A 24,383-nucleotide genomic window follows, 5' to 3' on the forward strand; every position below is an offset into this window, starting at 1 on the left:
GAGTATCTTTGAAATTTCTGAGGTCTTTGAAGATATGCCTCTTCTTTCTGTAGCTGATGACAATGAGGGGGACAAAAAGAAAAAAGACAAGAAAAAAAAGAAAGGTGAGAAAGAAGAAAAAGAGAAAGAGAAGAAGAAGGGTCCCAGTAAAGCCACAGTGAAAGCCATGCAAGAGGCCTTGGCTAAAATGAAAGAGGAGGAGGAAAGGGCCAAAAGAGAGGAGGAAGAGCGCATAAGACGACTGGAAGAACTTGAAGCAAAGCGCAAAGAGGAGGTACTGTATCTCTCACTCCAGTGATAAAATAAGGGAGTAACTTTAATCTCTGCTTGCTGGTGCAGTTAGTGAATTAATCCTTAATATGCTCTTGTGAACAGACTGTGCTTGGGCAGCTTTTGTGTAAAGCATGCTTTAGGGTTTCTGCATGTTTATTTCTCTTTTTCTAGGAACGATTAGAGCAAGAGAGAAAAGAAAGAAAGAAACAGAAGGAAAAAGAGAGGAAGGAGCGTTTGAAGAAAGAGGGAAAGCTTTTAACAAAAGCTCAGCGAGAAGCCAGAGCCAGAGCAGAGGCTACTCTTAAACTACTCCAAGCTCAGGGTAAGCAGTAGACCTTAATAATTATTAAAACCCAACTGAACCAAAAACCCCAGCCAAACTTTATATCCGTTATGGCTCTGTGTTTATTATTTTTCTGCCTGGAGCTAGGAGGGCAAGTACTGAGTGATTCCATGTAAAGCTGCTCTGTTGTCGAGAAAGGCAGTGTGTGCCCTCCCTTCCCCTTTATTTCTTAAGCAGATTTAAGTGCCTGTATTTTTGTCTTACACTTTAGATATCCAGCTTTTTAATACAGTCTACTTGCAGTTTAAAGATGTTACTTTTGGAACTTAGGAAAAAGTACTTAAAGAAGTGGTGCAGTCTAAAGGCCAGGAAAAGCACATGGGCTGTGCTGAAGGTCTTGTTAGACCGGTGATCTGCATCTTGAATTAATTCCACTGCTTAGTTAGGCAAGTGCACTGTTGTGCTTCAGGAACAATGGGGAAATCCATGGAGAAGATTTGTTTTTCTCTGGGATTTGCCAGGAGTATGTAAGAGCTTTCCTGCTTTTCTGTGAAATATAATCTGTCTCCATTAGAATGAAGTAAAATTGTCCAATATGTTGTAAGTAAAATGTCCTAAATTGGTCTTGGTAACTGGTTTGTGACTAAAAAAAGAAAGTAATTTGTGGGAGCTGAGTGTATTTGTAGAGTACAGTATCTGACACTTTACTGGTAGGTGGATGTAGAAATGTAGGAATCTTCATAGCTTATAAAATGTTTGGAGCTCTTAAACATACATGAAGGTTATTTCTCCTTGGTTGTTGCTGTAGCTAGTAGTATCTTTCTGTTTGTGCCCCTACAACAGCATTTTTGTCAGATTTGCAATATTAAAAAAAAACTGAAAAAAAAAATTGAATGTGCAGCAGTAAATCAGTTTTTAATTTGTCTTCGCACCAAACTTCTGGTTTTGATGGAATCCCTTCATGTATTACAGCACCCACTTCCTGGTGAGGCAAAGATGAAGCTGGTGAATTGAACCTGGCATTATTTTAATACCTGAAACCATCAGTATTGTACAATTAAAAAACCCTTAAAACTAAAAAACAAATCAAAACCCAAAAGTCTGAACAAACAAAACAAATTGAGAAACACAAACCTTCCCTAAGAGCAAAAGGGAAAATGTTATCTGCTGAATAACCTTAAGCATTTAAGAAGAGTTCTGCCTGTGAACTGCTCCAAATTGTCTGAAACTAAAACTATTGGCAGACAGGTTTTAGATGAATTTTTACATAGCAGACCTTAAATTGTTAATCATGACATTTGTGTTCATGGCATTTTATGCAGGTTTGTGATAACTTCAAACCTACAGCCGTAGAATCTGATTGCTTCGTTTATTTTTTGTTTCATTGCCATTGCCTTCCTCCAGTTATCTGACTTCTTTTTGAGAGCACTCAGGAGTATCTGAAGAACTATACTTCTTTCAAGTTTTCTAGCTTTTGAATTCAGACTTTTAAAAATTATAAAATATGCATTGAACCTGCTTTCTACTCTTTCTTCCTCCATCTTCCAGTGTTTGAAAACATGTTCTTATTTAAACCAAAGTTTATGTTTATTAATTATCTGGATTTTCTTTTTAACAGGTTTTTCTTTGTTTTGCAGGTGTTGAAGTGCCATCGAAAGACTCTGTGCCAAAGAAGAGGCCAATATATGAAGACAAAAAGAGAAAGAAGCAGCAGCAGCAGCCAGAAAATAAAGAAGGTGTAGTTTCCATATAGGGATACCTAATTGATCAGTCACATTTCTGGAATTATTTCTAAAATAAATCAGCTGATCTTAATCTAAACCCCAAAATGAAATTAGTTTTTCTAAATGTTGGGGATGTACAGGTTGTAAAGGCCTTTTACAAATGTGATGTTGAGTGCTTTGTGTGCATATGTACATCAAATGCAAAGTAGTTTAAATAATAGTGTCTTATAATTAAGTCTGAGTTTGTCCCAGGATGAAAATACACTGATCCTAGTTTTAGTACTTTTAAATTGGAGACAGTTTGTTCATTTGCTTTCTGGTATATAAAACCAATTTTCAGCTCCTGGGTGCAAGTTGTTCAGAGCAGTTCAAGGAGCTTGCATTTTTGAAACCTTGGAATTCATTGCACTGGTAGATGTAGGTTGACCGTGTCAGTTTTTTACTTTTGTGGTTTGTTACTTTCCTCCAGGGAATTACTGTGGCTTTTCTCAAGCCTAACCCTTAGTTTAAAAATTTCAGGTGTATTTCTTACTTAGCTGTTTTTTCTTGGTGTTTTTTTTTTTGACATTAGTTACATGCCTGCTTATTATTTATGGAGTGTTTGTAAAGAATTTATGTAAAGAATTGAAAATGGTGCTTATCTGAATCATATCATTAATTCATTAATTTTTTCTTTTTTTTTTTTTTTTAGTTTTCATTTTTAATGGAACAGTAGGGGAGGTGTGGGTAGTTCACTAGTATTACTTAGTTTTCTCTTGTCTTTTAAAGAAAATGAGGAGTTTTTAATGTCAATAGCTGACCTATCTTATAAATGTGTTCAACTGCTTAGAAGGCCAAGTGTTTCCCAAATAAGCTGGAGTGAAGCTGTCTGAATGTCAGGTAATTTGCACTCTGAAAGGATGTAGCAACCAACTTCCTGTCTTGCAGTTGCAGAAAGTGTGGAGGTAACTTCCCCAGCTGAAGATGCCGTAGAACTGGAAACACCAGTGAAAGAAGAGGCTCCTCTTCCTGTAGATCCAGGTTGGTGGTGATGCTAATAAATTCCAAACATTTAAGCTTGTGTGTCAGTGCTGCATGATAGTTATTGGACCTTGCTGGATAGGGCTGAATGGCCATCTTTTCTTGAGGCAGTTGCCTTTTCTTGTTTTTCTCCTTTCTTATGGGAGGAATTGATGAAATTTTATGGAGTAAAAGGCATGAAGCTTCAAAACAAGTGTGGTAAAGGTTCCTTATTCTGGGTGCACTCCAGTGTTCAGCTCCAGTGTTCAATTAGCTTGATCAGTTACCTCAAATGAGCACATTCAGTGCCTTATTCGTTCCCTTGACTTGTCACTTGCTTTTACAAGTCTGCTTTGTCGACAGTTAGGTGAAGGTAGGGAGGAAATATGCTGCTTTTAGAATTGCTAGTGCAATATTCACAGTGATTGTATTCTTTATGCCACACGTTTTGCTTTCACAGGTGCTGAATGAAGAGATTGTGTGTTAGCTTGTGAAACTGAGTTATCAGCAAGTTTGCTGATCAGACGGTTGCCCTCATCTTTGCCCATACACAGTACTTGCTTGGTCAAAATCACATTGTACTGGACTTCTTTCTCTGCAAGGAGACTGTTTCAATTTTTACCCTTCTTAAGTCAGGCAAATACTGACAAAATGTGCAGCTTTTGAAAACAAAGCTGAATGTGTCCTGTGATTCTAGCTTGACCTAAAAAAAACCCACCACATTACAAGATGGCCATTCATGATTGCCATTCTATTGCCTTAAGAGAAGGGCTCACTGGCAGAACATTAGTTCCTAGCTAATATTCTAGCAGTGTGGAGCTTAGTCTTCATTTCAGAGAGCTGAAATTTATGGCACACGTGCTGCAGCAAACATGTTATATAATGCCTCTTTTTGAGACAATTGTATGTTTGCATTTTTCCATTCATGTCTTACTAAGACCTGCAGTCTTTTCATAAATCTAACCAAATTCCTGCTGAATTAATATGTTTAATGCTTCTAGAATCCATGATGTATTTATGTTAAGGCACCTGGTGTCCTTTATATAGACAATTTGTATATTCTCGCTAGGTAAAATTCTACTGTGACTTATATTCTTATTTCTCTGCTACTTTGTTACACATGGTGCCTGTTAATTGGGCAACTCCTTGCAAGGATCATGATTGTGGTGCAGGTTTGTGTGGCAGGCATTATGCAGACATTGGCATGATATGCAGACAGGAACTAGATGAGCAGGTCTTCTGTCTCTTCCACAAAAGTTTGTTTAGGCAAAGATGCTAGCACTACATGATTTTTGTGGAGAGAATTGGAGATTATTTTTTAAGTATGCAGCATCTTCTTATGGAGTGTGGAGATACTTCAAGAGAATTATGGTAAGAGCAAACTTGTGAGTTGCAGTTGTCAGTATGTCAAAAGAAGGGGCATCTAAAAATGTTATATCTTGCTGGACTGACTTTTTTAACTTCGGTATTGGGTTTCTTGGTTTCAGAAGAAAAGGAGGAAGAAGATGACACAGAAGATGGAGGTCTGGATGACTGGGAAGCTATGGTTAGTGATGAAGATGCAGAGAAAGGTGGGCATGTAAATACCAGATGTATGTTTTTTCTGGTTAAGTTTTCTGTTTCTATAGAAAACAATATTTTACTTAGATTTTTCCTCTGCTCTGTTAGATAAATTTTGAGGTAAGTATGATGATAAATACATAGAAGAACCTCTTCTCAAAAGCAGAGCTTTCAGAAGCCATGGAAATACTGCTTAAGACAACCCTTTAGAAATACTCTTCTGTGGAGTTACTATCTAAAATAAATGGGTTGTAATTTTTTTGTCCTTTGTTATGGGAGTAAAAATCCTCTTCTCTAATATGTACTTAAACCATCTCTGTGAGCTTAGGGAAACCTTTTACCTGCTATTGTATTTCTCTAGTAACAATTTCAAAGCTGTAGTATTTTTATTATGTGAATCTGGCAGCATCTAAGACAGTACCCCTGCGAGAAGTTTTCAAAGAAGTGAGGAAATAAAATGGTGTGAAGGTTAAGTGTGCATGTTATAGTAAATTCTTTACAAGGAGAGGCCGAAAGAATTGGGATTGTTCAGCCTGGAATAGAATAGACCTAACTGTAGCCTTCCAGTACCTAAAGGGAGCCTACAGGAAAAATGGAGAGAGACTATTTACAAGAGCATGTAGTGACAAGACAAGGAGAAATTGATTCAAACTGAGAGTAGGTTTAATTGAGAAAGAGCTTCTTTACTGTGAGGGTGGTGAGATGCTGGAAGAGGTTACCCAGAGAAGCTGTGGATCCCCCTCCCTGGAAGTGTTCAAGGCCAGGTTGGAGGGGGCTTTGAGCAACCTGCTGTAGTGGAAGGTGTCCTGCCCTTGGCTGGGAGGCTGTAACTAGGTGGTCTTTGAAGTCCCATTCATCCCAAACTATTCTGTGATTCTATGATATGCTTCTTTGAGAGGCAGGTTTAGAGGAAAGGAAGGAATTGCCAGAACATAAATATTCCTGTGCATGTGTGCCAAAGGCCATATTCTGTTTGTGCTCAACAGCAATGTGTATGGGAAACTTGGGGCTGTGCTGCAGTGCAGGGATAACTTCCTTCCAGTGGTGGAGGAAAGTGTATTTCTGTGAGCTGTCCTGAACACGAGTTGGTTACTGGACTTGGTGCTTCCTTAGTGTCTTAATTGCTTCTTAAAGACTATTTATTCATCAAGTCCTTGTTACTTGCCTATACTTCTGACACCTGTGGTTTCGAGTGTAACACTTGACATACAGATACATACTCCAGAATGGATTTAATTCCAGAACAGATGTGTTCCTCTGGTGCTTTTAAATTCTAAGGGCTGCTAGCCTTCTTGAGTGTTTTAGTCTGTCACCACTGTCCTGGAGAGGACATAGCACTTCTTACTGCTTGGCTTTGAAGGCTCTGCTGAGGGGATACAGGAAAAGAGCCTTCCTGGGAGTTAGATTTGGTGTTTTACTAAGCTGATGGACTATGAGTGTAGCAAGGAAATGTTACTAATCTCTAGGAGCAGTGAGCCTGCCAGCAGTGTTGTAAGGAGGACAGTCCATGATTTTAAAGTGATCATCAGCTTGCCTTTTATGATTTTACAGGTGATTATAAATGGGAAACTTTCAAAGAAAGAAAATTACTTATTGATCATTCTTTTGTTTGTTTATTGAAGAATTTCTATGAAAAATGCTCAGCTTCTCTGAACCATCTAAGAAAACCTGAAGATGATATTTTTTTAAAATAGGCATAAAAGAGACCATTTGTTCTGATTATTATGTCTGCTTAAATGTGCCTTCCTGATCAGTGGTGTACAGAATCCATATAGTAATGATTTGGAGTATTTTGGCTTTATTAAAAAGATGTTGGTGCATTATCCCTTTATGAAGGGCACATGACTTTAAAGAATGTTTGTATGTTTGCAAATAATGTTAAACATAAGTGTGCTGATAATATCATTCTTCACTCCATCCTAAATTTGCTTTCTTTCTGGATTTGAAACACAAACCAACAACTCTGAACGTGAAACACTTTTTTCCACTTTTTTTTTTACATTGGAAGTTGAAAAATTATCTTGACAAGCACTTAAGTAGAGCCAACTCTCAATCCTCATTCTTTGATAGTCTCTTGCTTTTTGGTGCCATCTTCCCCCAGAAGTGTGAACTTTAATAGAGAATTTTTACTTTACTCGTTCTTTTTTTTAACAGAGAGCAAACCTGTCCATATTGAAGTCAAAGAACAAAATGAAGTGGATGATGAAGAGGAGGAGGAAGAGGAAGAGGAGGAAGAGGAAGAAGAGAGTGAAGAATCTGAAGACAGTGAAGGCAGTGAAGATGAGGATGAAAAGATTTCAGATGAGAGAGAGCCAGACTCCCAAGCTATTGGAAAACAATCTATGGAAAAGAAGCCCAGCAAGGAAATTAGCTCTGATTCTGAGTATGACTCTGACGATGACCGCACGAAGGAGGAGCGTGCTTATGACAAAGCTAAACGGAGAATTGAGGTATGAAGATACACTTGGATTCTTGTGTTGTACAACAAACAGGTTGATTTTAAGCTTATTTTGTCAAATTTGTCAAAATGGTGGTTGTGTCAGGGCTAATATTTAGGCAGGTTCAGAAATTGTATTAATTAAGAAAAAAAATACTTGGTTTTGTGTGAAGATAAAGTATTTGTTTTTAGGTAACTTGACCACAAAGGTGGCAGCTTAAGTGTTGTTCCCCTCCACCTCTATATTCCTCCTGGGAAAAGAGGCTTTTGTTTTTTACAGATAGGTATTTTCAGGTTCTAAAAGATGTGTCTAAAGTGTTCAGTGCTTTCATGGCTGCTGATGTTCTTGGTTTCCTCACCCAAGGTGCTTGTTCAGAATGCTTTTCAGCAAAGCTACTGTTTAGTGCTTATAACAACTCTGCCTGCTAGACTGTTAGAAGAACCTACCAAACAAAAATGTAACTGTTAGTTAAAAATTTTTGATTTACCAAAAGAGGGATGACAGACCTTAAATTGCCTTGAAAATATAAGTCCAACAACTAACTCTGTGTTTGTGTGTATGTAATCAGGTCAAGAGGTGAACTGTGTTTTTTGGTTTATACTTACCAATTTGTATGTGTTTTTTACATAGAAACGACGAACTGAAAACAGCAAAAATATGAACACTGAAAAGCTCAGAGCACCAGTTATCTGTGTCCTGGGGCATGTAGACACAGGCAAGACCAAAATTTTAGATAAGGTAAGGTGCGGAGTGTGAAAGCACTGCCTGTGCCTCTTGTTTAAGCATTTATTTTTTCGCTTGAAGACAGCGGGAATTAGAGTGTGCTCAAAAGTTTCTGGTCTTTTTTGTCTTTAGCTCCGCCACACTAACGTGCAGGACGGTGAAGCTGGTGGTATCACTCAGCAGATTGGTGCAACTAATGTTCCTCTTGAAGCTATTAATGAACAAACTAAGATGGTGAAAAATGTAAGTTATAGCACTTCAACAACTGCATCTTAACAAATGTGAAATGTAGAGTAATAAAGGCCTTGTGAGATTTCCTGGCATGGACAGATACTTCCCCCTGCTCTAATTTTGTGGTCTAGTGTTTTTTAATTCCTGTCATTCCCCCAGCAAAGGGGAGGCTGTCTCATTTTTCATACATTGGATTTCAGTTAATGCATTGCTGTTTCTTCAGAAAAATATGAAGGTACTGTTCACTCTGTTCTGGACAGTGCACATATGTACGCAGACTGCTTACTTGTCAGTATTTTGATTGTAAACTGAGACTCTTGAAACCTCTTGAGTATATTTTGTGTTGAAAACTTACCTTTTGCTGTGTGTACTGAAATTTGGCCAGTTTCTGGGTGATGAATTTTATCATGTTACAGACATAGTAACTGTTCTATATCATTTGTTTTGGATACTATATCCTATTTTGCTTGCAGAAGCAACTGGCTGTAAAGCCTTGGTGTAGTGATGGTTTTTTCTAAGATTTAACTCAACTCAGTAAGTCTGTAAACTTGAGAGAGGAGAAAATAATCAAGCCAAGGATGGTACATCTCACTACACTGAAATGGCTTTTCTTCTGTAGGCTGCCTTGTCTTACAGATTTTAGCTTAGCTTGTGGCCAGTTGGCACCTGAGGGAATGTGCTGCATCATTTTTTTTAATGTTGAAATGACTGTTGACTGATTTGGTTTATAGAGGGTGCCGGCCTTAAAATATGTATCTGGAGTTTTAAAGTGCAGACTGTCAGTAATGTTGCCAGCTCTTTTTTTGTTCGTTTTCTTCTTGTGTAATCTCTACAAGATGGCTAATATTTTGAAATGTTAGTTTGACAGAGAGAACATAAAAATTCCAGGCATGCTGATAATCGACACTCCTGGACATGAGTCCTTCAGGTAAGCTTTTCTCACAATGTACTTCTCAGAACTGATGGCAAAAGCATCTGGAGATATTCTTAGCCAAGTGTGGTCTTTGCTTAATCCATTGTTTTAGTTCTCGCTTGAAAAAAAGTCCGACAAAACCAACTTAAAGTAGAGGAATTAAGTGGATTTGCTTCATTTGCAGGTGCTTTTTATATCTGGTTAATTGCTGGCCTTTTATAGCTGATTAATTTTCTGTCTTCGTGCCAATTGAGCCATGAATATCTGAAAAAGCATGTAAATAAATAGTTAGTGTAAGAGGAAAGATGGAAGCAGGAAGCTAGCTGGAGGAAAAAAGGTGAGGATTTCAGGTGACCTAAGTACTCAAAAAATTAAAACTTTTTTCCTAGTCTCTCATTCATAGTATCCCAGTTAAGATAACTGAGTTTGTAAGACTGGAAGTTACTAATTACCCAAGTCATCAGTGTCTTAGCAGAGATCAAATGCATTCTAGGAACACCAGTGGCATACAGGCAAGCCACTAAATCAGCTTTTAAGGGTAAAACATGACAAGCACAACTGAACTCACTGAGGTGAGATCTTGGATGAAATCTCAAAACAGAAGGATTAAGACTTTGATGTGACATTTTTCAGTAAAAACCTCTGTAAGCATTGAAGTGCTGTGTTGTGGAGCACTTGGTAATGTTCAGATCAGTGCCTTGGCATGGTGCCTCTTACAGCTTCTAGTCAGGTTTTGTTTGCCAACAAAGATGTGATGATAGTCTCTTTACCTTGTATTGTATAAAATGGTGATAGTCTTAGTGTTTATGCAGTAAATAAAAAAAGTTTTGTTCAGTTTTTACACTCCTGCATTTCACTTCAGCTGTCTCAATTGTTGCTCAGAAAATGATCAGAACATATCTTGCATTGTAAAAATATACAATAATATGAAAACTTTTAGGATAATAATAATTTCCTAGTGTAATAATTTCTTACATTCATTGATGTATTTTGTTAAATGAAAATTACAAAGTGTCATTTGAATGGTTTACATTTTTGAGGGGAAATAACTGATGAGCTTTAGCTTTTTGTTTGTCAGTGTAAGTTTGACATTGTACTTGTGTTTTTATAAAGGCTCTGTTGCTAAATAACTGATTTTTTTTCCTGTCTTTTAATGTCACAGCAATCTAAGAAATAGAGGAAGCTCACTTTGTGATATTGCTATACTTGTAGTTGACATCATGCATGGTTTGGAACCACAGACAATTGAATCAATAAATCTGTTGAAATCAAAGAAATGCCCCTTTATAGTAGCTCTCAACAAGGTAGGATAGATGTTTTATCCTAATAGTATACTTCTCCACTCTAATAGTGCATTTGGCATTTGACAATTGTCTTTTTTCTTCCTTGAACTGCAATTTTTTTGGTGTAAAATCTGAAGGGGTGGTTCTTGGGTCCTGTTGTTGCTTTTTTGTGTCCTTGATATCACAGTGGCTCCACGGGAGCTTTGCAGAACAATCAGTTCTTGGAGTCCTGACTGGTAAATTTTGTTGCCTTATGTAACTTCTCTATATGATTCACCCTTCTGGAAGTTGTACTTCAATTGTGGGGTTTTTTCCTTGTGCCTACTTACATAGATTTGTGTCCATTTTCTGATAAAATTCCAACACAAGCTTCACCTTGACAAGTCATACTTTATTTTAGCCACTGATACTGGTCAGTTTGACTTGAAGACAAACTGACTTTAGGCCATGGAGCAGTAATGTTGATCACTGGTGGGAAGTGTTTTGGCCTTTGCAATATTAGATGGAAAATTTACCAGTTCTTTTCTGCCCTGTTTTTAAAATCCTCTGCATGAGAAATTATGCTGCCTTTTTGTGATGACTCAGTGAATTATTTTATATATATGGAAATCACTCATGTCCAATGGCTTTGGAAGCCATCTGATATGTTGAGGGAGAGCTGACAGAAGGCTATTTGTGTGCAGTGTAAAAATTGCAATATACTTCAAAAATGAAAGGAGCTTTAAGATCGAAGGTGGTTGCGCCTGAGGAGGGCATTATCTCATTGCCAACACCAGCTACTTTTTGAAAGAATACAAACAGCCTCTTGGATGGAGAGGTGTCCAGGCCTTGTGGCAGAGTCGTAGGGAGTTCTCTCTTGGTCACATCTGAAGACCCAGCTGTTTTTCGTTGCCATCAAAGGCCTACAGTGAGCCTGAAATTCAATAGCTATGAGCTCTTGCATTTTAAGTTATAGTTGTATTATTTGACCAGGTTATAATCAGTTTTCTTAAGATGTTGTTTTGATTTCTACAGCAAAGATATTTTTGGGCTAAGTCTGTCCTGCTTTGGCAGCTATGGTGGGGAAGTGTTTCTGAAATACAGTTGTGTCTTTTGAACAACCCCTCTCTGGTCCCTTCTCTGTAGCAACATGGGACAGGGTCCATATTTACCAGCAAATTTTAGGAGTTCTTCATAAAACTAGTGTAGTCTCTTTTCAGGAAAAATCATGAACCACTCCATGGTTTTGGGGTTTTTTTGTGTGTATGTGAATCTATAAACAGGTCTCTTCTAATGTTTTATTTTAACCTTGATGTAATTTATGCACATAAACTTTTTTCATATGAAAGAGATTACTATAGCCTGAATTTTTAAAATCTGAAGTATCATTGCTATCCTGCCTGACATAAACAGAGCTAAATATAGCAGCCAAAGCAAATAAAAACACTTTAATTTGATTACTGGGGCAGATAGATGGCTGGTTAAGTTGTTTGATAAAGTATTTCTCACTGATGATGTGGCATAAGCATAAAGACACCCTTTAGTAAGCTGCATAAGATGACATACTGTTGTGTTTTCAAGATTGATAGGTTATATGACTGGAAAAAAAGTCCAGATACAGATGTAGCTGTTACCTTAAAGAAGCAGAAAAAGAATACAAAAGATGAATTTGAAGAACGTGCAAAAGCTATCATAGTGGAATTTGCAAAACAGGTAGGTTGGAATATTCAATGTTCTTTGCTTAAAAGTCCTAGTGAAGAGGTGTGTGGTGGTGTGGTTTGTTTTGGGTGAGTGGGTGGTTTTTGTTTTGTTTTGTTTTTTCCCCATTCCTCAAAACAACTTGGAATATCAAGTAAGCTGTTGCATCTCTTCTGACATATTGGTGTTAACCTCTTATAAATCAAACTTTGTAGTTTTTACATTTTGCATAATTTTAACTGCTCCTTCCTTATTGCTGGTTTGGAGAAAAATAGCTAATTTCTGTGCTTGGTCAATGGAGTCATGAATAGCAGTTGAGGTTTTCTGTCACTGTTCGCTTTCTCTTTGGGAATAGCCTGAGAGAATCCCATCTGTCTCTCTCTTGAATGCTGGCAGGGTATGAATCACATCAGTTCTGGAACTTCCTCTGTTGGTGACATAAAATGCTATCTAGAAGCTAGATGGGGTAATTAGCCTTGTGGAATTATCCCATACTGCTTCCCAGTGTGGATTGAGGCTTCAGTCCACACTTGGAAGCAGTATGGGATAATTCTGTTCCATAGCATGCTGTCAGTAACAGTGTTGGCTTTTTAAATTGGGATTTTAAAAATGCAGTGGCATTTGCCTGGGGTTGAATGTTACTGTCAATACTGCTGTATATTTGTGCTTTTCCCTGTGTAACTGTTAATCCTGATTGCAGGGCTTGAACGCTGCCTTGTTTTATGAGAATAAGGATCCCCGCACTTTTGTTTCTCTTGTACCTACCTCTGCTCACACAGGGGATGGCATGGGCAGTCTGATAGCTCTTCTGGTTGAGCTCACACAGACCATGCTGACCAAGAGACTGGCTGAGTGTCAGGAGCTGAGAGCTCAAGTCATGGAGGTAATGCAGCAACCCTTTCTTGAAATTCATATAGAAATTCCTCCCTTCCCTGCATCTTTCCTTCTGGTAAAAACTGTGTGTTTGCAGTGCTTAATTTTTTTTCCCCTTTCATTCAGGTGAAAGCACTGCCAGGCATGGGTACGACCATAGATGTTATTCTGATCAATGGACGTCTGAGAGAAGGAGACACCATTATTGTTCCTGGGGTAGAAGGTCCTATTGTGACTCAGATCAGAGGTCTGCTGCTGCCTCCTCCTATGAAGGAGCTGCGAGTTAAGGTATGGCAGCTGTTACTGTACTGACATTTAGAACCAGGAAAAAATTAAATCAAGCTTTATAAAAAGAGAATGTAGTAGAATGTGGTTGTAATAATGGTATCTAAGGGGGGCTTCAAGGGGAATGCAGGGGAAATCTGGTGTCTTTTTTGAAAATGTACTTGTATGTTCGTGTTGGGGTGTGTGTTGTCACAGCAGTGGCAAAGAGAATGATCAGGGAATTACCTTGCAGTGAGGATTAGGGTGTGTATGCTTTAAGAAGGGATTCAAGTATGTGGCTACACGTGAGAGGGAGATGCCCATCTCAAATAGAAACTGGAGTGTACTGGTACAGCAACTTCTGAGTTAAAGTTATATTAGTAGAAATGTTTTTTTAGTAACAAAAACCACATTTGAGAAAAGTGAACACATGAGTTTCTAGGGCTGGTTGGTGAGTGGCAGTGACCAGGACTTCTGCAGAATCTGCAGCCTCTTGGTGCTTTCAAGAGTTGTAAGTTCTGCTGCCCTTATTAGCCTGAGGAGAGGCCCTGAATTTAAAATCCTTCCTGCCTGGCTTTCCTTGAAATGAGGAGACACAGAATCAAAAAGCTGTAAATAAATTAATATATATATTAAGATTAATGCATGCAGTTCAAAGATGATGAAAAGAACTGCTTGATGTTTCCTGTTTAAAAGGGAAGGAATAAATGTCTGCACAGACTTGTTTTAAGGCAAAGAAAACCATATAGATAACCTAGGTGAATGTAATAGGATAAACCTTTCATGTTTGGGAGCCCTGAGCAGGCGAAGTAAACCTAGGGTAGCTGTTGGGCTTTTTTGATGCAGGCAGTGAGGATGCATTTTGATTCAGCTTGTTCATGTGGAATTGTCATCTTTGAAATAACACTCAGATTCTTGGAGTGGAGGGCTAAAGGATAGAGGTTTGCAGGAACAAAGTGCTTATTGAGGAAGGAAGCTGCCTTGCAGTTTTAAGAAAAGGATGGGACATCCAAATAAAAAATTAGGAAACAAACCAGAAAATCCTTCCAACATCAATTTAAAGATCTTCAGAAATAACTGGTTTTGTTATGTCTTAGAGCCATGCCCCGAGTGTGACATCTTTGAGGTTCCCCTGGATGGGGAGAGAACCTGGGGAATTGTACATGGAATTAAGCACATGAGAAGGCTGGATGGCTTCCAGTGGGAGAGTGAGACAGCCCTTCCTGCAGAGAGGCTTGGGCTGTGTGTCAGCTAAGCTTTAGTGTTTTTGTAAAGTTGTTAACATCTTCCCATCACTTACCTAGGGGCCTGAATTTGTGGGTCTTATTAGTGAGTAGATGCCTATTGTTGCTTGCTTTGTTCTAGTACATGTTCCTTTTGTCCCCCTTCTCTGCTTTGAGATTTCCCTGTGCCCTGCCCACCTTGGCAGGGGTGCAGGGGGTATCTGAAGGGAGAGGAGCAGGAGGGCTGAAAGGTGCAAGTGCAAAGCAAAGACCATCATGATGAAAGTTGGGAGCTGCTGCACTTCACTGCTCCCTGCTGTGTTCTTCTGCTGCTCAGCACAGAACTCTGAGCTAGTGTGTATATTCTCTTTTTCAGAACCAGTATGAAAAGCACAAAGAGGTCGTTGCTGCTCAAGGTGTGAAGATTCTTGGGAAAGATTTGGAAAAAACCTTGGCTGGTTTGCCATTGCTTGTAGCTCATAAAGAGGATGAAGTCCCAGTCCTCAAGGTGAGGTGGCTGATGTTGAACTACAACACACTGAGGGTAACTTGAGCTCTCTGGTGGTGAAACTCAAATGTGAGAGCTCAGTTTGCAAATAACTGGGTTTTTTGGTTCTTTTAAAAACTGTTCCAGTAACATGTTTTGTGCCCATGTGAAGCTTTGGTGGGTTGATATTTTTAGTATCTTGACCATTAGCTTTTTTTCCTGATATTTTGCTGGGGTGTCTCTGCTGCTAGAATAAGGTTTGAAAACAAGTATCATGGCATAGTCTGGCTCTGTGAATTACTGATTTGGTATTTGTAGTAAATTATGGATATACTCTAATCAAATTATATTAGGTACATATCTACTAGTGGAGTTCTGCAAACTCTCCTAATTGCAAAGCTAATTCAAGACCTTTGCAATAAATTTCTTTTGTGACTTACATGTTAAAAATGGTAGAGGAAAGGATGTAGCTATCCTAAACTCAAAACTGCTCTGTGTGTTTTGCTTCTCCAAAGGCAGGAAGTTAGTTTGCTAATTTACTTTGAATTTGCATGTTGCCAATTTACACATTGCTAGTTTACTTTTAATCATGGTCTTCCTTTAGTCTTCTGTCTATTTATTTGTGCCTTTTAAGGGAGGTTAAACTTTTGGGATGTCCAAACACAGACCTTGTTGCTGGGTCTGTACGAGTATTTACTTCAAGTGTACTACTGGTAGTAGATACACAATGGCTAAAATTCAATGGCAAAACCCATTCATCTGCCAGAGAAGAGACTTTTGTGTTTGAGGTTAGAAGGCATAGGCTCTAAAAAAATGTGGTTTTTTACACTTCTCTAAACAAATTGTCTTTGCTGCTCTTGCATCCTGTTTGGTACCCAGGCCTAAAGAGTGTTCAGGATCCTTTCCAGCTCGTGGTTTTAGGTGTCAGCTTTTGTCATTGATCCCCAGGCAGCCAAGGCATTGCCACACAATGTGGGCCATGTGTTTGCTCAGCTTTGCCAGCAGCAACTTGTACTGCTGGGGAAAGTGATGTGAGGTGTGCAGAGAAATGTTACCAGCTCTGAAGGTGCTCAGTTTTATATGATCATCTTCCTACAGAATCCTCAGGTCTAGTTCAGCTCAGGCTTCTCTAATGCCAGAAACAGTCAGTATCTTACAGGCTGTGTATGGTTTGCACTGCAGCTCCTTCCCTTGGCTGTTGCCTCTTTTCAGCAGCTCATGAACAGGAAGATTTTGTACCCTGAGGCATAAATAGCAATAGAACTAAAACTTGTTTTCTCTCCTTTTTTTTTCCTGAAGGATGAACTAATACATGAACTGAAGCAAACACTGAATGCAATCAAATTAGAAGAGAAAGGTGTTTACGTCCAGGCTTCTACTTTAGGCTCTTTAGAGGCATTACTTGAATTTCTTAAAACATCAGAAGTGCCAGTAAGTACTACTGTGCTTTGTCTGATGCCATTGATTGTGTTTAGTCAGTAAATGTTTCCTTTTCACTCAGAGATTCGTGACTCGATTTTTGTGGCTTTCTTCAACAGTATTCAGGAATTAATATCGGTCCTGTCCATAAAAAAGATGTTATGAAGGCGTCAGTGATGCTGGAGCACGACCCACAGTGAGTAGTGTGCAGTGCAGAAGGATGTGCAGTGGTGCTGCAGGCTGCTCTGCTCTGCCCTGGGGCGCCCTGCGCTGAGCTCTGCGCCGCTGTTCCTGCAGGTACGCCGTCATCCTGGCCTTCGATGTGCGGATTGAGCGCGACGCGCAGGAGATGGCCGACAGCTTAGGAGTTCGCATCTTTAGCGCTGAAATCATTTATCACTTATTTGATGCCTTCACAAAATACAGACAAGATTACAAAAAGCAGAAACAAGAGGAATTCAAGTAAGTATGAGCAGTTGTCTTCTGGGTGTTTCCCAAATAAGTGTCTCTCTTATTTTAGTATAAATGAAGCTCTATTTACCTACTTGTTTCCTTATTACTTAGCATATGGTTCTGATGGAAAGGGAGGAGAGGAGGAAGATGGTAGGACGATAAATTGATAGTTTTCAAGAATTCAGTGCTCCAGTCTAATTGTTTAGGTCTGGATTAGGCCCAGTGAGGTGAGAGCTGTGAAAGTTGTGCAGCAGATGCAGGATTCAGCTAGAACTGTTGTGTAAGATGGAGTGTTTTTATTACAGTTTGCTTTCTGTACTTGGCTTCTCTTCCTAGATTGTGGCAGATGGGTTAGTCTTGCAGAGTTAAAAAAACAAAACTAAAAGGATTTGGATTCTATTGTTTTATGCTCACATGATCCCAGTGTAGAGGGTTTAATTCTGACTGCAGTAACATGAATATGTCATCATTCAAGGATTTATAGGGACCCAAAATTAATTTTTGGCATCATGTGTCATTGGGTGGCCTTCAGTAAAACAAGGACAGTCAAAATAAATGAAAATGTGTTTAGTTTCATATTGATCCCAACTTGTGTTTGTTTTGCTCAGTTTTTAAATGTATTTGTTCACTTGGCAAAAAAAAACCCCTTGACATTCTGAAGTTCAGGCAACAACATTTCTATTCCTGTGTTCATGTGAGGCTATAATTACACTGTAAAATTACTACTCCTTTGGTCTTGGTCTGAGTTGAGCACTCAAGCCTGTCAAATTAAAATCCATGCCAGGCATGAATGATTATTACTCCCTGTAGTTCTTGAAGAACAGGTGTGGACTAGAATTAGCAAGACTGGAAAAGAGGTTTCTTCCTGCTTTTCTCCAAGTAACACCCCTGGAATGAATGCCCAAGATGTGTGGGAGAAGGCAGAGCTGTTAATGATACACTGGAGCAGTGGATGTATGTTTCAAAGTGCCTTTTCTTGTCACCTTCCAGGCATATAGCAGTGTTTCCATGCAAGTTGAAAATACTTCCTCAGTTCATTTTCAACTCTCGTGACCCAATAGTGATGGGTGTTGTGGTTGAGGCCGGCCAGGTGAAGCAGGGGACTCCCATGTGTGTACCTAGCAAAAATGTAAGTAAGGGCCTCTTCCCACTGCATGTTTGATCCAGCTGGTACCCTGGGATGATGCTCCTTGGAGTGCTTGCATGCTTTTCCTCTGCACGGATTGCTGGTAGGAGATGAGGGTCAGACTTGCAGATCAAGTCTTTCTTCTGGTGCTCAAATATCTCACTGCACTCTGCCAGAAGAGTTGAGCCCTGGAGCAGGGCACAGAAAGTGTGGCTGGAGGGCACCTGCCAGTTCTGTGCTGTGGTATTGAGTAATGGGCAAAATTGTCCTACCTGGTAGCTAAAAAGGGGGAGAACCAGCTCTTGACATTTTAAGGGCTAACCAGTTGATATCCCAGATGGGCTGTGGGAGGTTGGTGTCCCTGTCCTTCTCAGGATGGAGCACTTGCTGTGCTGTACATTTGGCTTGCCTGTGCTGAGGGGGCAGCTCTGCCAGTGCCACGCTTCCTGCAGCAAGTCTGTGCCTCCAAACAGGAGTTTAGGGAAGGGTGCACGCACAGAGGTTTGGTGGATGTGTTACAGCTGCTTCATTGTATTACAGTTTGTTGAAATTGGAATAGTCACAAGTATTGAAATAAACCACAAACCAGTGGATGTGGCAAAGAAAGGCCAAGAAGTTTGTGTTAAAATAGAACCTATTCCTGGGGAATCACCTAAAATGTATGGACGACATTTTGAAGCAACAGATATCCTCGTCAGCAAGGTAAGAGCAATCTGTGTTTGTGGAAAGGCCTTAGGACAGAGTGGCAGCTTGCCTCAAGTGAAATGTAGCATGAAGCCTCAGAAACAGGAGAGGAGCCTTCTGTCACAGACTGACTTTCACTGGGGAGGGTGTGTGTGGCATCGTGCAGCCCAGGCCTGTGGAGCTGTGGTGTGAGGTCTGTAGTGGTGCCCCTGCAGAGGCCTGAGGAAGGAGGTGCTGTGGCTGCAAAGACCTTGCAGCTCAGAGCACCCGAGAGGGCAAAATGCCACACTCACCATTGCCAGCTGTTTGTACACAGAGCTCAGCAGTCGCCCAGGGCACCACAGCCTGTCCTGAAATTGCACAACCAGCACTCCTCCAGTTGCTCTGACTGTGGGGCACTGGGCTTGAATGAGGAGATGATCCTTTGCTTCATCTTTTGCTGTTGGAAGTGAAGCCACAGCTCTCCACCTTCCCAACTGCTTTAGTCACTGTGTCGTAGGACACCTCCTGCCACACACGTGCCAGGGCTGTGTGCCCACGAATGAAGGGCCAGCAGGGCCTGGGATAGGGACAGGCTGGGGTTGCTGGTCCTGTAGGCCCTGGTGGAAGCAGGAGGCTCTCCAGTTCCTGCCTTACTGTCCAGCTGCAGCCCCTCTAGACCAGGTAAGGGACATGGTGTGAGGAGAAGTGAAGGGGGGAACAGATAGGTTGGGTCATTCAGCTGCTGGGCTTAAATTAAGCAAACAGGGGGTTAGAATGAGTTTAGCTGGTGTGCAGATTGCCCTGACTTCAGAGTACCTGTTTGCAGTGTGCTGCGGTCAGTTCTTGTGCCTTTCTGATGGCTTTGTCTCGTGTGTTGCAGATCAGCCGTCAGTCCATCGATGCTCTGAAGGACTGGTTCAGGGATGAGATGCAGAAGTCTGACTGGCAGCTTATAGTAGAACTGAAGAAAGTGTTTGAAATCATCTAGATAACTTTTGCAGCAATGGGGAGGCAGGAATAAACGCACTCTTCCTGTTACTAAAAAGTTACCAACAAAGTCCTGTATTGAAGACAGTGTTGGATATATGTTTGGGAGGAAAATATGTGGATAAAATGTTTTCCATGAGAAACCAAGAAATTTACACTGGTTTGACAGTGGTCAATTTACATGTTCCCATGGTTCCAATGTGCCTGTTCACCTCTCCTACTACCCCTCCTAATACTGGCTGCTGTTTTAAAGTTTGCCCTTCCCTCTCTTACACTTTCCTTCCACCCTTTTTCCCTCCTTCTCTCCAAAATAAAATAAATTGAATTTTTATTACAGAACTAAAGCTCTTTCACTTTTATACTGATGAGAGCCGTACTGCAGTATTTGATTAACCAAGCTTCTGCAGACTTTGTGATTCTCGGGACATTTTTGATGTAAGAAATACTTCTTTATTTATGCATACCTCTTTCCTTGACTTTCTTTTCCAACATTCTTCTGCTTTGTGCCTCTAGAGTTTTTTTTTTTAATAGAAAATTAGGCAATTGGGTATCTCTGTATTTGCTTTGTGTGAAACAATTGTTGTAAAAGCATAGCTGCCCACCTTTTACTGCTTGTACAGTTCATGGAAGTCAACTGTAATCATTATAATGCAGAGCCACAAATAAAGGAGATGGACACAGCAGCCCATTTGTTTTACAGTTTGCTTCAGTAATCCAAATTTCACTTCACGGGCTGTGGCAGGTGTGCAAAGGCCAGGCAGGGCCCCCCTTGCCTCCCTGTGCTTGGCTAAAGGGGAGAGGCTGTTCCAGCAGAGGCGTTTCCTGCTCAGAAGGCACTTCTGTGTGCTCAGGCACGGGAGGGGCAGGCCGGGTGTTCAGCACCGAACTCCCAGGTCAGAGCAGGGATCTCTGCTCCAGCTGCTGCTCAGGGTGAGAGCTCCTGCCACCAGCTGCCAGCCCGAGCTGTGACTGTGGACCTGCATCACACCGTGGGACTGACCAGCTCCAGCGTGGATGGTTGTCACGTCTGACCAGGAGCCAGTCTGCAATCCCAGCATTCTCCTGCCCCCCTTCCCTTCTGCCTCCCTGCCCACCATGACAGCTTGATGGATTCTTTCTGAGGCTGTCTCTGGGTAACTCACAGCTCACGCTAATGGGAGCAAAACAAACATTCTTCAAAAGCACAAGCTGAAACAAAATTGAGGATTGTTAATGCAGCTGAGATTTTTAGTGTTTAAGATATTTACAAGAGTTTAACATTCAACATGCAGTTTGATCAGATTTCTTCTGTCATTTGGATTACTTTTTTTGTTGAAAAATCTGAATGTTTTGATTGAGACTGTGTGGACTCAGTTACAAAGGAACATTTAGTAACTCACCTCCTTTGCAAATGGAATTTAACTTTCTGGATTTTTTTTGGTTAGACTTTAAACTTGCCATTGAAAAGGACCTTTTCACTATGGTCGGTGTGTGGTGCAACTTCCCATCAGTGGGTGAACACAATGATCAGAGAGAGGAGACAGCATTTAATTGTTAAAATTTTCTTTTGCAAACTATGCAATCATGAAAACTACACTAATAAAAAGTTCTTCAGAACACAGATGTCATAAGAGTGTGGTGAACGTATTCTTCTTTGTTCCCTCAAATCTATAAGGGTGTTCTTCCCATAGGTAAACACTCTGGGAAACAGATACGCTCCTTTGGTAGGCTCCTGTTGTGGAACTTAAAACAGCCTGACAAATAATGCTGAGTCCTTTAAAGATGCCAATTGTACATCTGTCTGAGAGCCAGTTCCAAAACCAGGGCTGTGCCTGAAACCTGACTGGTAAAACACCTGTTGAGTGTCAGCAGTACCTGCCAGCTGATGTGCTGGTTTTTCTAAACAAGGCAAAGAGAACAAGGCAGCTTCAAAAGCAGGAATTGAAGGGGCTCCAAAAGACGCAACCTAGAAACTAAGGGAAACTTGAGAGGTCTTGGCTCAGACAATGTCCATCTCTCCAGACATGTGTTGATGGCTGGATGCAAGGACATGAGCACCTTGAGGTGTTTATTCACATGGATCAGCCTCCCTGCTCAAGGTCCCTGCTGTCTCAGCCCTCCCCGGGCTGTGGGAGAAGCTCCACTCCCAGCGGCACCACTGGGGCCTGTGCTTGGGAATTGCTCTGTACCGAGGGGCCCACACCGCAGGGGCCTCTCAGCCGTGCTGAGCAGAGGGAACAAGCTCCTGCCTTGGCTCCTGAGGATCCTCCTGCAGCCTGGCAGCTGCCTGTGCTGTGCTGAGCAGGCCCCAGGCCTTACTGCAGAGCTGGCCCCTCCCTCCCTCCCTGGGAGCAGACTCTGGCACCTCTGTGCTGAACTTCACGGGGGTCCCAGCACCTCCACCACCTCAGCCCATCCTCTGCCCTCAGAAACGCGCTGAGGCTGCACCGCCCCACTGCCCAGCTCCTTTACAAAGGGGATGAATAGGATGGACCTGGCACTACTTGGGCCTGGCCCCTAACAGGACATGGTACCACTGACCACCATGCCCAGTTTTCAGTTAACTTCTCTCCCCAGCCTGTTCTTCATCAGCTTCTCCCTGAGGATGGTACAGGAGATTTAACAAAAAGCCATACTGAAGTCAAGGGAAGCAGAATCTCCTGCCCTTCCCTCATGTGTCACCTGGCTGTAGAGGTTGGTAGCTCTCCCAGTGCGTGGCAGGAGGAGAGCCAATGTCACAGCCTAAAGGTAAAACCCTGCTGCCACTGCTGTGAGCTGTGCTGCAGCCAGGGATGTACCACAGAGCTTTCTGTGCCCCAGCTGTACTGGCAGCTGCTCTCCAGCAGCAGCTCCTGCCCTCTGCTAGGCAAGGTGCTTCCATTTAAGCTAGTGATGCAAATGCTGCTCCAGGGTTGGCTCCAGCTTGCATTTCTGCTCTCAGTTCTATGCCCAGCATTATGTGGCATAATTCTCACCTTCCCCCCGCCCCGCCCCATCTTCTTCAGCCAAGATTTTTCTTACCAACTTGGATTTTGTCAAGTGTTCTTCATTCTCTCCAGGTCCCCCAAACAGCCTTGCTCAATGCACTGGGCCAAGTACAACTGTGTGAGGCTGGTGCACACCTGCAAAAAGCAGACTTGCCCGAAACATGAACTGCAGGGATGCAAGCAGGGACACAGTGATGGGATGGTTTGTTCGGTCTCAGCTGCTCCCCACAATCTAGTTTGTTATGCTGCACAAAGGAAATGTGTGCCACAGGCTGGGGAGAACAGGGGTGCTTTACAAGTGGCTCTATCCTGAGTAGCAGCAACGCAGAGGACGGATGCAGGCTCGACCAGTGCTCCGTGTTGGCCACTCCCCCCCCTTTACAGTGCCATTTTGGTGTGACTTGCCTTCCTCCAGAAGCACGTGACAGGGGACAGGACACCCAAGGAACAGCACCCAGGCTTCAGCTGCCATCCTGGGTGCTTCAGGAGTGGCTGGGTCACCCTGGCTTGAATCTTTGAAGGATGAAACTGGAAATGAACTAATATTCTTCCCTCATCTTAAAATCTGTAATAAAGTTAGCAAAGAAGAAACAAAAAGTGGCCAGGTGCCTGTACAGCAGCCTCCTCCATGTGCTGAGGCAGTGCCACTGTGTAAAAACTGAAATGAATCAAAGCTGCAGCTTTAGTAAAAGGGGTTCACTATATTCAAACTGAAGCATCACAAAATAGAATCAGTACAAAAATATACATACAGTTCTTTATTAAACAACTGTAAACACTTCACTGTAAAAATCCATAAAACTTTATAAACAAACATTTTGTAAATAGATTCTATACTACAATAAAAGAATTTTAACACAATTATTTACATGCAATACTGACAAATTTGGCACTTTCTGAAAAGAAATGTACAAAACACTTTGTTGTTTAAAAAGAAATTTGAAATTATAAAAACTCAGGGCATTACTATCATGCACTTTGCAAATACCTCACAAGCACTTATGGCACAGCTAGCAGAGAGCTCCAGGCTCTCACCAAGCTCTTTACTACAAGTTCAGATAACTTTTAATGTGCTTCCGTAAGTTTGTTGTAAAACTACCTGAACATTGTCAAGAATGAAGTCAAATGCCATATTCCAAACTGATTCCACAGATGACTGCATTAACCTGAGGGGGGAAAGGAAGAAGAGGTTTAAAATTACCATTACAGAACCAGTCCTTTTACAGTCACTTTTGGTCTTCACACTGGAAAACAAGATCACAACAGTTCCCCAGGGATGGAATTTTGATTCAGCCCTGGTAAAGCCCTCCCTCTCTACTTAAACACACCAAGCCTGACTTAACAGCACGAGTTCCTGGTGTGAGCAGTGGCACAGCAGCCTGGGAATGCTGGCAGTGGAGTGAACCTGTGGATTAAGTGGTGGGCAACCTTCCACCAGCTGCATACTGGGCAAGCTTCTGAATCCTCATCTTTACTTCCTCATCCCAAGACAGAGATGCTATTTCTCTATTTCCAACAAATGCCAAGTGCAATCAACACATTTAAATAATAGGGTTTTGGGGCACTATATAATTTTTTATATAATAATTTTTTATTTTTTGTATTTATTGCTAAAAACAAAATCCATAGAGAATTACAAGTTCCCCCTATGATGTGAGTTGCTCTTATGATCAGCAGCTACAAGAAGTGAATGAAGGAACTGCCCAAGGAAAATAAAGCAGCTCTGTACTCTCAGTGTCCCTTCCACGTCCCTGTACTGCAGGAGAGCAGAGTCCTACACTCAGAGCTTTGGAGGGTGTAACATCAGCACCACAT

The 24,383-nt window shown here is 41.2% G+C and overlaps 2 protein-coding genes across 4 annotated transcripts in view; one reads left to right on the forward strand and one right to left on the reverse strand.

The window, feature by feature from the left end:
* Positions 1–20,285, forward strand: part of EIF5B (eukaryotic translation initiation factor 5B) — a 34,891-nt gene extending 14,606 nt beyond the window's left edge. Inside the window, exons 5-24 of the mRNA XM_074535784.1 lie at positions 54–274; positions 445–595; positions 2,194–2,292; positions 3,208–3,300; positions 4,767–4,850; positions 6,994–7,289; positions 7,908–8,015; positions 8,133–8,243; positions 9,092–9,159; positions 10,307–10,448; positions 11,988–12,119; positions 12,805–12,987; positions 13,104–13,265; positions 14,841–14,972; positions 16,251–16,382; positions 16,490–16,566; positions 16,668–16,832; positions 17,814–17,952; positions 18,490–18,651; positions 19,496–20,285. Coding sequence (XP_074391885.1) covers positions 54–274; positions 445–595; positions 2,194–2,292; positions 3,208–3,300; positions 4,767–4,850; positions 6,994–7,289; positions 7,908–8,015; positions 8,133–8,243; positions 9,092–9,159; positions 10,307–10,448; positions 11,988–12,119; positions 12,805–12,987; positions 13,104–13,265; positions 14,841–14,972; positions 16,251–16,382; positions 16,490–16,566; positions 16,668–16,832; positions 17,814–17,952; positions 18,490–18,651; positions 19,496–19,603 — 2,765 coding nt within the window. The 3' untranslated portion in view covers positions 19,604–20,285. The remainder of the gene's footprint in view (positions 1–53; positions 275–444; positions 596–2,193; positions 2,293–3,207; positions 3,301–4,766; positions 4,851–6,993; positions 7,290–7,907; positions 8,016–8,132; positions 8,244–9,091; positions 9,160–10,306; positions 10,449–11,987; positions 12,120–12,804; positions 12,988–13,103; positions 13,266–14,840; positions 14,973–16,250; positions 16,383–16,489; positions 16,567–16,667; positions 16,833–17,813; positions 17,953–18,489; positions 18,652–19,495) is intronic.
* A 3,013-nt stretch (positions 20,286–23,298) lies between these two features.
* The window catches only part of REV1 (REV1 DNA directed polymerase), a 55,426-nt gene continuing 54,341 nt past the window's right edge, over positions 23,299–24,383 (reverse strand). For all 3 annotated transcript variants that reach the window (XM_005486429.4, XM_026792998.2, XM_026792999.2), the window contains one exon: positions 23,299–23,734. In XM_005486429.4, coding sequence (XP_005486486.2) covers positions 23,623–23,734 — 112 coding nt within the window. In that variant the 3' untranslated portion in view covers positions 23,299–23,622. The remainder of the gene's footprint in view (positions 23,735–24,383) is intronic.

Source organism: Zonotrichia albicollis, chromosome 2, assembly GCF_047830755.1.
Source record: "Zonotrichia albicollis isolate bZonAlb1 chromosome 2, bZonAlb1.hap1, whole genome shotgun sequence".
In the NCBI taxonomy this organism is placed as follows: domain Eukaryota; kingdom Metazoa; phylum Chordata; class Aves; order Passeriformes; family Passerellidae; genus Zonotrichia; species Zonotrichia albicollis.